This window comes from Scyliorhinus torazame, chromosome 9 (assembly GCF_047496885.1).
Source record: "Scyliorhinus torazame isolate Kashiwa2021f chromosome 9, sScyTor2.1, whole genome shotgun sequence".
NCBI lineage: Eukaryota > Metazoa > Chordata > Chondrichthyes > Carcharhiniformes > Scyliorhinidae > Scyliorhinus > Scyliorhinus torazame.
The window spans coordinates 75,379,011-75,391,730 of NC_092715.1; the positions used below are offsets into that span (position 1 = coordinate 75,379,011).

Here is a 12,720-nt window from a genome sequence, read left to right on the forward strand (position 1 = left end):
GAATAAGGGCGATGAATTTAGAGCATGGATCAGTACTTGGAACTACGATGTTGTGGCCAATACAGAGGAATGGATTTCACAGGGGCAGAAATGGTTGTTAGATGTTCCGGGATTTAGATGTTTTAAGAATAATAGGGAGGGAGGTAAAAGAGGAGGGGGAGTGGCACTGTTAATTAGAGAGTGCATCACAGCTGCAGAAAATGAAGTAGTCGAGGAGGGTTTGTCTACTGAGTCAGTATGGGTGAAAGTCAGAAACAAGAAAGGAGCAGTCACCTTATTGGGAGTTTTCTATAGATCCCCCCCCCCCCCCCCCCAATAGCAGCAGAGAGATGGAGAAACAGATTGGACGGCAGATCTTGGAAAGGTACAGAAGCAACAGAGTTGTTGTCATGGGTGACTTCAACTTCCCTAATATTGACTGGAACCTCCTTATTGGAGGATTGGAGCAGATTTTGTCAGGTGTGTCCAGGAAGGATTCCTGACACAATATGTCGATAGGCCGACGAGGGAGGAGGCCATATTGGATTTGATGCATGGCAACAAACCAGGCCAGGTGTCAGATGTCATTTCGGTGACAATGACCACAACTTCTTGACCTTTTCCATAGTCATGGAGAGGGATAGGAACAGACAGTATGGGAAGTTATTTAATTGGGGGTAGGGAAATTATACTGCTATTAGACAGGAGCGGAGGAGCATAAATTGGGAACATATGTTCTCAGAGAAATGCACAACAGTAATGTGGGGATTGTTTAAGGAGCACTTGCTGCAAGTGCTGGATAGTTTTGTCCCACTGAGACGAGGAAAGAATGGTAAGGTGCAGGAGCCTTGGATGACAAGAGATATGGAGCTTCTAGTCAAGAGGGAGGAAGCAAGCTTACGTAAGGTTGAGGAAGCAAAGATCTGGCACAGCTCGAGAGGGTTACAAGATAGCCAGGAAGGAACTCAAAAATGGACTTAGGAGAGCTAGAAGAGCTAGAAAGGGGCATGAAAGAGCCCTGGCGGGAAAGATTAGGGAAAACCCCAAGGCGCTCGACACGAGAAATAAGAGGACGGTCAGAGTGAGAGTGGGGCCGATCAGGGATAGTGGAGGGAACTTGTGCCTAGAGTCTAAGTTAGGGGAGGCCCTAAATGAATATTTTGCTTCAGTATTTACTAGAGATAGGGACCTTGTTGCTCATGAGAACAGCGTGAACCAGGTTAATAGGCTCGAACAGGTTGATATTAAGAAGGAGGATGTGCTGGAACTTTTGAAAAGCATCAGGACAGTTAAGTCCCCTGGGCCTGATAGCCAGAGACCTTTCCCCAGGGTGGAAATGGCTGTCACAAGGGGACATAATTTTTTTTAAGGTGATTGGAGGAAGGTATAAGGGGAGATGTCAGAGGTAGGTTCTTTATACAGAGTGCGTGGACTGCACTGCCAATCGAGGTGGTGGAGTCAGAGTCATTAAGGACATTTCAGCGACTCTTGGACAGGCACATGGACAGCAGCAAATTGAAGGGCTGTAGGTTAGGTTAATCTTAGATTAGGATAAATGGTCAGTACAACATTGTGGGCTGAAGGGCCTGTACTATTCTACGTTCTAATAACTCACCTACAAAGTTGGACGGCAAGGAAGGGTAAGCTACCAAAGATTCATTTAGTGACTAGTTACGTTTTTAAGCTAGATTCACAATATGATTGAAGTTCAATTTATCAAACTATTAGTAGAATTAAACTGAAGATTACTCACATTCTTCATTTCTTTTATTCTATTATATTCAGCAGCAATAGCCTGAAGACAGGTAGAAAACAAACATTAAGCATCAAGTAATATTTTTCTGACTTCATGAACATTTTGAAGGTCTTCCTTGGACAACTGAATACTAGATTCACAAAGTGCTGGATAGTTTAAGTGAATGGGCTAGGGTCTGAGAGATGTGAGCACAGTAAGAAATCTTACAACACCAGGTTAAAGTCCAACAGGTTTGTTTCAAATCACTATCTTTCGGAGCATTGCTCCTTCCTCAGGTGAATGAAGATGTAGGTTCCAGAAACATATCTATCGACAAAGTCAAAGATGCAATACGATACTTTGAATGCGAGCATTTGCAGGCAATTAAGTGTTTATAGATCCAGAGAGAGGGGTAATCCCAGGTTAAAAAGAGGTGTCAATTGTCTCAGCACAGTTGGTAGGATTTCGCAAGCCCAGGCCAGATGGTGGTGGGGGGTGCGGGGGGGGTGTGAATGTAATGCGACATGAATCCAAGGACCCGTACCAGTGTGCGGAACTTGGCTATAAGTGTCTGCTCAGCGATTCTGCGCGTCCTGAAGGCCGCCTTGGAGAACGCTTACCCAAAGATCAGAAACTGAATGTCCTTGACTGCTGAAGTGTTCTCACGTGTAATGGTGGTACCCATGTCGATGATCTGGCACGTCTTGCAGAGATTGCCATGGCAGGGTTGTGTGGTGTCGTGGTCGTTGTTCTGAAGGCTGGGTAGTTTGCTGCAAACAATGGTTTGTTTGAGGTTGCGCGGTTGTTTGAAGGCAAGTAGTGGGGTGTGGGGATGATCTTGGCAAGATGTTCGTCTTCATTGATGACGTGTTGAAGGTTGCGAACATGATGTCGTAGTTTCTCTGCTCCGGGGAAGTACTGGACGATGAAGGGTACTTTGTTGGTTGTGTCCAGTGTTCGTCTTCGGAGGAGGTCGGTGCGGTTTTTTGCTGTGGCGCGTTCAAACTGTCGATCGATGAATCGAGCGCCATATCCCGTTTGTACGAGGGCATCTTTCAGCGTCTGTACAAGTCTTTTACGCTCCTCCTCGTCTGAGCAGATCCTGTGTATACAGGGGGCTAGTCCATAGGGGATGGCTTCTTTAATGTGTTTCAGGTGGAAGCTGGAGAAGTGGAGCATCGTGAGGTTATCCGTGGGCTTGTGGTAAAGCGAAGTGCTGAGGTGACTGTCCTTGATGGAGATGAATGTGTCCAAGAACGCGACCGATTCTGGAGAGTAGTCCATGGTGAATCGGATGGTGGGATGGAACTTAGTGATGTCATCGTGTAGTCGTTTCAGTGATTCTTCGCCTTGGGTCCAAAGGAAAAAAATGTCATCGATGTATCTGGTGTATAACGTCGGTTGAAGGTCCTGTGCAGTGAGGAGGTCTTGTTCAAACTTGTGCATGAACATGTTGGCATATTGAGGTGCGAATTTGGTCCCCATGGCTGGTCCGTGTGTCTGGATGAAGAACTTCTCATATTCTTGACACCACCTTGTCCTGCAGCCCCTGGGGCGGCAGGTGAGAAAAGGACGGTCCCTGCCTCTGAACACAGTCCCTCACCTGCAAATACCAGAACTATTCCCACCGGGCAGCTCAAATTCTCCGTCGAGCTCCTCCAAGCCCGGAAAGTCGCCGTCAATGAACAGATCCCCAAACCATTCAATTCCCACCTGATGCCACCCCCCAAACTCCCCGTGCAGCAGCACCCCCCCCCGGAATAAATCGGTGATTTCCACATCGGTGCCCAAACCGATGCCCCCTCCAGCCCCAGGTGCTACTGCCACTGTCCTCACACAAAGGCCGCCACCACCAGCGGGCTAGTGGAGTACCTGGTCGTCGAGAACGGCAGAACGCCGTCAACAATGCTCCCAAACCCGTATCCTTACAAGGGGCTGCCTCCATCCGTTCCCACACCAACTCGTACTCCACTACCCACTTCCTAACCATCGCTATGTTTGCCGCCCAGTTATAATTCATGAAGTTCATGAGCGCTAACCCCCCTCCCCCCACCAGCATCACAGTGGGGCTTTACTGGCCCAAACAAACAGAGATCATCGCATTCACCCTCCTAAAGAAAGCCTTAGGAATAAAAATCGGGAGGTTTTGGAACAGAAACAAGAACCTCGGGAGAACCGTCATTTTCTTTTTTTTTTAAATTTAGAGCACCCAATAAATTTTTTCCAATTAACAGGCAATTTAGCGTGGCCAATTCACCTACCCTGCACATCTTTGGGTTGTGGGAGTGAAACCCACGCAAACAAGGGGAGAATGTGCAAACCCCACACGGACAGTGACCCAGAATCGACCCTGGGGCCTCAGCGGCGTGAGGCAGCAGTGCTAACCCACTGCGCCACCGTGCTGCCCCGAACCATAAGTTTCATCGATTGCACCCGCCTCGCCAATGACAGCGGGAGCACATCCCACCTTCTAAAATCCCCCTTCATCTGTTCCACCAGCCGAGCCAAATTCAGCTTGTGCAACAGCTCCCACCCCGCGCCACCCGAATGCCAAAGTACCAAAGATTCCCCCCACTACCCTAAACCGCAACTTCTTCAGCCTCTTCTTCTGCCCCCTCGTTTGGATGGGAAAAATCTCACTCTTCCCCATATTCAATTTGTGCCCTGAGAACTGGCCGAATTCCACCAAAATACTCATAATTCCACCCAATACCTTCCAACCGGCCCAAAATATACAGCAGCAAGTCATCCGCATACAGCTATACCTTATGCTCCACCCCACCCCCCCCCCCTCCCCGCATACAGCCATACCTTATGCTCCCCCACCTCCCCGCATACAGCCATACCTTATGCTTCCCCCCCCCCCCCCCCCCCGCATACAGCCATACCTTATGCTTACCCCCCCCCCCGTACTATCTCTTGCTTAACACTCAGTGCCATTGCCAGTGGTTCTATTGCCAAGGCAAAGAGCAATGGGGAGAGTGGACATCCTTGCCTTGTCCCCGATGCAGCACAAAATATTCCGAGCTCACCTGGTTTGTCTGCACACTCGCTACCAGTGCCTGATTTAGTAACCGGACCCAGTCCACAAATCCCTGCCCAAACCCAAACTGCCCAAGTACCTCCCACAAATAGTCCCACTCCACCCAATCGAAGGCCTTCTCCACAACCATGGCGACCACCACCTCCACACTTCGTCCCTCCATCATTATAACATTCAGTAACTTCCTGATGTTGGCAGATAGATGCCGCCCCTTAACGAGCCCCCTTATGTTTCTTTGTTATGTGTATATTTGAAAATTTCTTCAATAAAATGTTTTTCAAAAAACAAATGAGACACAAGATGACAACAGGATTTATCACAGCCTCTGACCAGCTCAAGAAGTGCATTAATGCTGGGCCATGAACAGATTGCAAGCTAGTCCCTTCATCAGAGGACACGGCCACATTTATTTATTTATTTTAAATCCGCGCAGTACCACACTAGATTTTTTTGAACAAAAGAGAATTGCTCATATGTATCAACCTTTGATTTTTCCCCCCCCAAATGTCGCATCAGATTCATGACATACCTGGTACTGCTCATCATCCTCACTCTCATCAATCTGCTTGTCCAGCTGGGAAAACTGTTTGTTGATATCATCCAGTTCAGCCTGCAGATGCTTGTATCGCTGATGATCATTGTCAAACTCCTTCTTGTAATCTTGTCTCTGTTGGTCTGAGGTGATTGATGGGTATTGACTGCAAATTAAGTTCAATAATTATTATTTCACAGAACGATGAGAGCATTATACTCTTTCATAATGACCTCAAGAGCAAGTTTCTTAGTACCTTTCAAAATCTTCTTCATCCAGTTCATCGCAGGATTCTGCACCAGTTGTATAATCGGTTTCATAGTCCTCGGTCTCTGGTCTTTTTGCTCTACCCGGCCTTCTCTTCCGATTGGGCTTCCTCTGTGAAGATGGTTTGCTTTCGTCAGACTCTCTGATAGACGGATTTGGAGCTGGCTGCTCACTCATCAGTGGAATTGAAACATCAGGCGCACTGCAACACACAGGGTTTAAAGCAGAAAAAATGAAACTTTAGATCAGCCAATGTATTCACCCTTTAACAGATTAGTTTGGTGCACTTTTAACATGCTCTTATAACAGAATCATTGCCACAGAAAGGGATCCTTTGGCACATATCTGCACAGTCTCTCCAAACAAGCATCATGGACTTAGTGCTATTCCCTGCCTTTTCATCATACTCCTGCACATTTCCTTCTCTTGCCCTCTTGAATGCCTCCATTAAACCTGCCTCCAATACACCTCCAAGCAGTGCATTCCAGACCTGAACCACTCAAGTTTCTTCTCGTATCACATTTGCTTCTTTTGCAAATCATTTAAAAATCTGTGCCCACTCGATCTTGATCCTTTTTACGAGCGGGATCAGTTTCTCCCCATCTACTCTGTCCAGATCACCTCATGATTTGGAACATCTCCATCAAATCTCCTCTTAACTTTCTTCTCTCCGGGGCAGCACGATGGTGCAGTGGTTAGTGCTGCTGCCTCATGGCACCGAGGTCCCAGGTTCGATCCCGGCTCTGGGTCACTGTCCGTGTGGAGTTTGCACATTCGCCCAGTGTTTGCGTGGGTTTCGTCCCCACAACCCAAAGATGTGCAGGGTAGGTCGATTGGCCATGCTAAATTGCCCCTTAATTGGAAAAAAATGAATTGGGTATTCTAAATTTTTTTTTTTTTTTTTAAAAACAACTTTCTTCTCTCCAAGGAGAACAGTCTGAACCGTTCCAATCTATCCACATAACTGAAGTTCTCTCATCCTTGGAACCATTCTTGTAAACATCTTCCGCACACTCTACACTGTGTTCACACCCTTCCTATAGTATGGCACTCAAAACTGTACACAGTATCCCAACTGAAGGCTATCTAGTGTCCTGTACAAACTCAGCATCACCTCCTTGCTCTTGTATTCTATGCCCCTATTAATAAAGCCCATGATACGTAGGCTTTATTAACTGCTCCCTCCACCTTCAGGCACAACTATTTTAAATCCAGTTGTCCCTACCAGCAAAATAGCTTAATAGTAATCATGATCTATACAAATATACACCCAGGTCCCTTAGCTCCTGCACGTCTTTAAGAATTATACCCCTTCTTTATATATTGCCCCTCCATGATGCAAAATGCATCATCTCACACTTCTGCACTATCTGCTCACTCCACCAATTTGTCTATGTCCTTTTGAAGTCCTAAACTTTCCTCTCAGTTTACAATACTTCCAATACAATACTTTGTGTCATCTGCAAAAATTGTACCCTGCACACCAAGATCTAGATCATTAATATATATCAGGAAAAGCAGAGGTCCTAATACCGTCACGACAACCTTTCATCCTGCCCAAAAATATCCATGAGCCATTACTCTCTGCTTTAATATTCAGCCAATTTTGTGTCCACATTGCTACTGTCCCTTTTACTCTGAGTTAGAACTTTTCTCACAAGTCTTATGTGGCACTGTATCGAATACCTACTGGAGGTCCATGCGCACCACATCAAAAGCATTACCCTCATTGACCCTTTGTTACCGCCTGAAAACCCCCTAGCATGTTAGTTAAACATAATTTCCCCTTTCAAAACCCACACTGGCTCCTCCTAATCAACCTACATTTTTCCATATGATTTACTAAGTCTATATAGAAGCTTGCCAACTACTGACATTAAACTGACTGGCCTGTAATTGCTAGGGCTATCCGTACAACCTTTTTAAAAAAACAACCTTTTTTGCAATTCTCCAGTCCTCTAGCACCTCTCGAGTCTAGTGAAGACAGGAAGATTATGGCCTGCCCCAATGCGATTTCCATTTCACTTCCATCAATATCCTTGGATGCATTTCATCCAGTCCCAGTGCCTTGTCAATTTTAAGTTCCAACAGTTCCTCCTTCTCAATTTTGAGCCATTCTAGGCGGAGAGTTTCCTCACCACGTCCAGGGCAACATCTACCTCCTTGGTAAAGACGGATGCAAAGTATTCATTTATTGCTCAGCCATGCCCCCAGCCTCCATGTGCAAATTCCCTTTTGGGTCCCTAATCGGCCCTAACCCTCCTCTTACCACCTTTTTATTATTTATATGCCAATAGAAGATTTTGGGATTTCCCTTTATGTTGGCTGCCAGTCTTTTCTCATAATCCCTTTTTGCTTCTCTAATATGCTTTTTCACCTCCCGTTTGAATCTTCTGCATTTCTCTGGGTTCTCAATGGTATTTTCTAGCTGACATGCATCTTAAGCCTTCTTCCTTATCTTAATTTCTATCTCCTTTTTAAAGTAAAGTAATCTGTATTGTCACAAATAGGCTTACATTTTTCATCCAGGGAGCTCTGGATTGGTTTGCTCCAACGGTCTCTTTTGAGGGAATATACTTTGACTGTGGCCAGACCATTTCTGTTTTGAATGTAGCCCATTGTTCAGTTACCTTTTGTCCTGCCAATCTTTCGTTCCAGTCCAATTGGCCCAGCTCGGTTCTTGCCCCATTGAAGCTGGCTCTCCCCAGTTGATTATATTTACTCTGGATTGACCTTCATCCTTTTCATCCTAAACCTTAGGATACAATGATCACGGTCTCCTAAATATTCCCCCACTGTCAGTGAATCTACTTGGCCCACCTCATTTTCAAGAACCAGACCCAACAGTACATTGTTTCTGTTGGATTGGACAAGTACAGTTGTAGAAAGATTTCCTGACCACTATCTAGGAGCTTTTGTCCCTCTCCTCCCTTCACACAACCACTGTCCCAGTCTATGTTTGGGTAAAGTCTCCCATTCTAACTACTCTTATATACATGTTTGCATCCCTCCAATTTCCCTGCAGATTTGTTCTTCCACATCCTTCTCACTAGTTGGTAGTCTGTAGACTACACCAAGTAATGCAATTGCACCCTTTTTGTTCCTTAGCTCCAGCCAAACCGATTCGGTCCTAAAAACCCTCAGACATCCTCTTGCTCCAATGCTTTCCTTTTTTAAATTTATCGCTAAGTTTAAAAAAAAATCCAATTAAGGGACAATTTAACATGGCCAATACATGTACGCTGCATATTTTTGGATTGTGGGGACGAGACCCAAGCAGACATGGGGAGAATGTGCAAACTCCAGACGGACAGTGACCCAGGGATGGGATCGAACCTGGGTCCTCGGTGCTGTGAGACAGCAGTGCCAACCACTGCACCACCAAGCTGCCTGACAGTGCTTTCCTTAACCAATAGCACCATCCTCTCTCTCCTTTTCCTCTCCTGAACCAATAACACCACCCCTCCCTTTTCCTTAACCAATAATGCCACCCCTCTCCTTCTCCCATCTTTTCTGAAAACCTTGTAGCTAGGAATATTTAACACTCAAGTCTTGCTATTCCTGGAGCCTGATCTCTGTTATCACCACAAATATTTCCACAACACAATATGTGCCTGTAACTCCTCAATCTTTTTTTAAAATATAAATTTAGAGAACCCAATCCTTTTTTTCCCAATTACCCAGCACATCTTTTGTGTTGTGGGGGTGAGACCCACGCAGGCACGGAGAGAACGTGCAAACTCCACACGGACAGTGACCCGGGCCAGGATCGAACCAGTGTTCTCAGCGCCGTGAGGCAGCAGCACTAACCATTGTGCCACCGTGCCGCTCCTTAACTCCCCAATCTTATTTACTATGTTTTATGCATTCACAAACATGCACAGTAGCCCTGATTTAGACATTATTACTTTGTACCTTATTCCGACTTCACGTATTGATTTACCATTCTCTACACTAGTACTTTCCGTCCCTCCCAGTATTTTGTACATCCTGGTATTCCTCTATAATATTTCCTCTTGGTTCTCAGTCTCCTGTCGAGTTAGTTTAAAGCCCCCCCCCCCCCCCCCCCGACAGTGGCAACATTATATTTGGGATCGGTGGAGATTGATACCAAAAGATGATTGCATTGTACCACACTCCTGAACTGCCCTCACAATGGGAAACAATACACATTATCAGGATTTCATCACCTCGGGAGTATAGCTGCACATCAATACAAGTCACATTGAGAAGGTGATAAAGAGAAAATGAATATATAGTGATTGTTTTTACACAACTCCAAATAACCATTTATAGACATATTGCCAGGCTATATATAATTTAATAACATTAAGTCTCAAGAGAGCACAAGTAGATGAGATCATCTTGTCTATATTAGTGAGCATTTAAAATTACAAACAAGTCAGTAAATAAAAAAGTGGGTTGAAACTTCAGACAATAAGAAATAGCACTAATCAAGAAGTCAGAACAACCTGTACTTACTGAGTTGGTTGGACACCATTAGGCTGTGCTCTGTGGTGCTCGTAGTCTGGTTCATACAGGGAACCATTAGGTTTGTAGGAAAATCCATCTCCTACCAGTTCCTCAGGAATCCCAGACACATTATTCACCTTGAAGGGACAAGAAAATTATTTTTTTGTCACTTTGGCAATATATTTTTGATGGATTAAATCTCTGCTAGTGTTGCTGGATAAGCACAGTCTCCCAGTGCTCACCATTCCAGCTCAAATAGGTACACATTCCCTCCCCCTCCCAACACAGAAAACCCAACCAACATAAACCCATTACCTCACCGAACAAACAAAGCAGAAACCACTCCCATCCCAAGCATCTAGCCACAGCTCCCACCCCCACTTTACTTCCGTTAACTAGCAAAACCGCTAGCCAGGCAGCCCCCATCAAGTAAGTCCGAAAGAATAAAAAACATCGGGAAATCCCAACCAGAAAGAGCCAGACACCCACCTACCCCAATCCCTCATCCAAACCAAAAGTACACATTAGACAAAACAATAAACAAATAAATAAATAGCCCACGCCCTTAATTGACCAAACTACTCTGTACCATCATGTGCGTGAAGAAGAAGAACACGGAACACCAAATAGTTAAAACACAAAGTGAAAGGAACTATATACATGAACATGCAAAATTCGATAAACTCCCAAAAAAATCCCATAACCACAATCAAATCTCTCCTAGTCCGCTCCTCCTCAAAGTAATTCGCCTCCTCCAGCATATTAAAGTAATGGTCTTTGTTTTTAAACGTGACCCACAGGCGAGCTGGGTACACCATTCCGAATCGCACCTCTTTTTTGTAAAGCGCCGCCTTGGCCTTGTTGACCCCAGTTCGTCGCTTTGCCAGTTCTGTCCCAAGGTCCTGGTAAATTCAAATACGGTGCCCTTCCCAATAGCTTTTCCTCATGGCCCTTGCCCATTTCAAGGTCTGCTCTTTATCGAGAAGTCTATGAAGGCGAACTTTGGCTGGCCGTGGTGGATCGCTAGATTTTGGTTTCTGTCGGAGTGACCGGTGGGCCCAGTCCACCTCGGAAGATCCCCCTCCCGCCACCAATTTCCCCAAGTATCTTCGCCACAAATTTTGCAGCATTCATGCCTTCGATGCCCTCTAGTAGCCCAACAATTCGCAGATATTGGCACCTGGGCCCATTCTCCTGGTCTTCAGCCTTGGCTCTTAAAAACCTTTTAAGGCCTACGCCACCGACCCTTCGCAAGACCACCCTACCTCGGCCCAATCCCCTGGCGTATTCCAGCAACCTCACCTTAAGGGGTAATTTAGCATGGCCAATCCACCTAATATAGTGCAGAAGGAGGCCAAAGGAGGCCATTCAGCCCATCGAGTCTGCCCTGACCCACTTAAGGCCTCACTTCTACCCTATCCCCGTAACCCAATAACCCCTCCTAACCTTTTTGGACACGAAGGGCAATTTAGCGTGGCCAATCCACCTAACCTGCGCGTCTTTGGACTGTGGGATGAAACTGGAGCACCTGAAGGATGTGCTGTTAGGTGAATTGGACATTCTGAATTCTCACTCCATGTACCCGAACAGGTGCCGGAATGTGGCGAGATAGGGGCTTTTCACAGTAACTTCATTGCCAGTGTTAATGTAAGCCTACTTGTGACAATAAAGATTATTATTAAAGATTATTATTAAAGACTGTGCGCCACCCTAATTTTTTTTTTTTTTTTTTAAAAAAGCAACACTAAATCATCTGTACCAATACAGATCACATACAGCTTCAGCCATGTCCCATTTCTTCAATTACATTGACACAAACCAGACTTAATCTGGTCAGAAGCAAGGAGCCAACCCAACCATTAATACCTTTTCGCTCCCTCTTTTTGCAGAGGCCCTGTATCAGAAACATGACTGTTTTGTACACCAAAAAGGGCTGCACCCTAAGTGTGTCACAGTGATGCAGTGGTCAGCACTGCTGCCTCCCGGCGCCGAGGACCTGGGTTCGATCCCGGCCCCGGGTCACTGTGTGGAGTTTTCACATTCTCACCATGTCTGCATGGGTCTCACCCCCACAACCCAAAGGTGTGCAGGCCAAATAGATTGGCCACACTAAATTACCCCTAATTGGGGAAAAAAAAGTGCGTCATGGTATCTTATATAATGTATATTAGAAATTTTACAAAAGTTGATGGATTTCCAGACTCATCTCTATTTCCACTGGCTAGTTATCTGTGAGGACATCAACAACAAATCATGTCCACTCGTTAGATTTGAGTCACTGGACAGAAATTAGGAACAAGAATGCTGGGTGATTTTTCTTCTTGCTAGTTTGATCTTTGGGGAGAACTTGCGAAAACTGCTCTCTACTTCACAGTTACGAATAAATCCAGAATACATTTCTTCAGCTAGAGAGTGGTTGGAATGTAGAACTCACTACTACAGGGAGCAATTGATTCAAGCATTATAAATGCATATTTAAGGGGGAGCCGGGCAAGTACATGACCAAGAAAAGAAAAGAAGGATACGTTGATAGTGATGAGATGAAATGAGATGGAAGGCAGCTTGTGTGGAGCATCAACATCGACAGAGACCATTTGAGCTGAATGGCTTATGTGCTGGATATTAGGCCGCATTGTACTGTAACTGAGAACTAGTGATTAGGTGACACCAAGCTGTTTTTCCATAGCAACA

At 45.4% G+C, this 12,720-nt stretch overlaps 1 protein-coding gene across 1 annotated transcript in view; it reads right to left on the reverse strand.

Moving 5' to 3' along the window:
• The window catches only part of oclnb (occludin b), a 45,185-nt gene that overhangs the window by 3,815 nt on the left and 28,650 nt on the right, over positions 1-12,720 (reverse strand). The window contains exons 5-8 of the mRNA XM_072516162.1: positions 10,039-10,166; positions 5,546-5,758; positions 5,287-5,455; positions 1,733-1,774 (exon numbers count right to left, since the gene is read on the reverse strand). Coding sequence (XP_072372263.1) covers positions 1,733-1,774; positions 5,287-5,455; positions 5,546-5,758; positions 10,039-10,166 — 552 coding nt within the window. The remainder of the gene's footprint in view (positions 1-1,732; positions 1,775-5,286; positions 5,456-5,545; positions 5,759-10,038; positions 10,167-12,720) is intronic.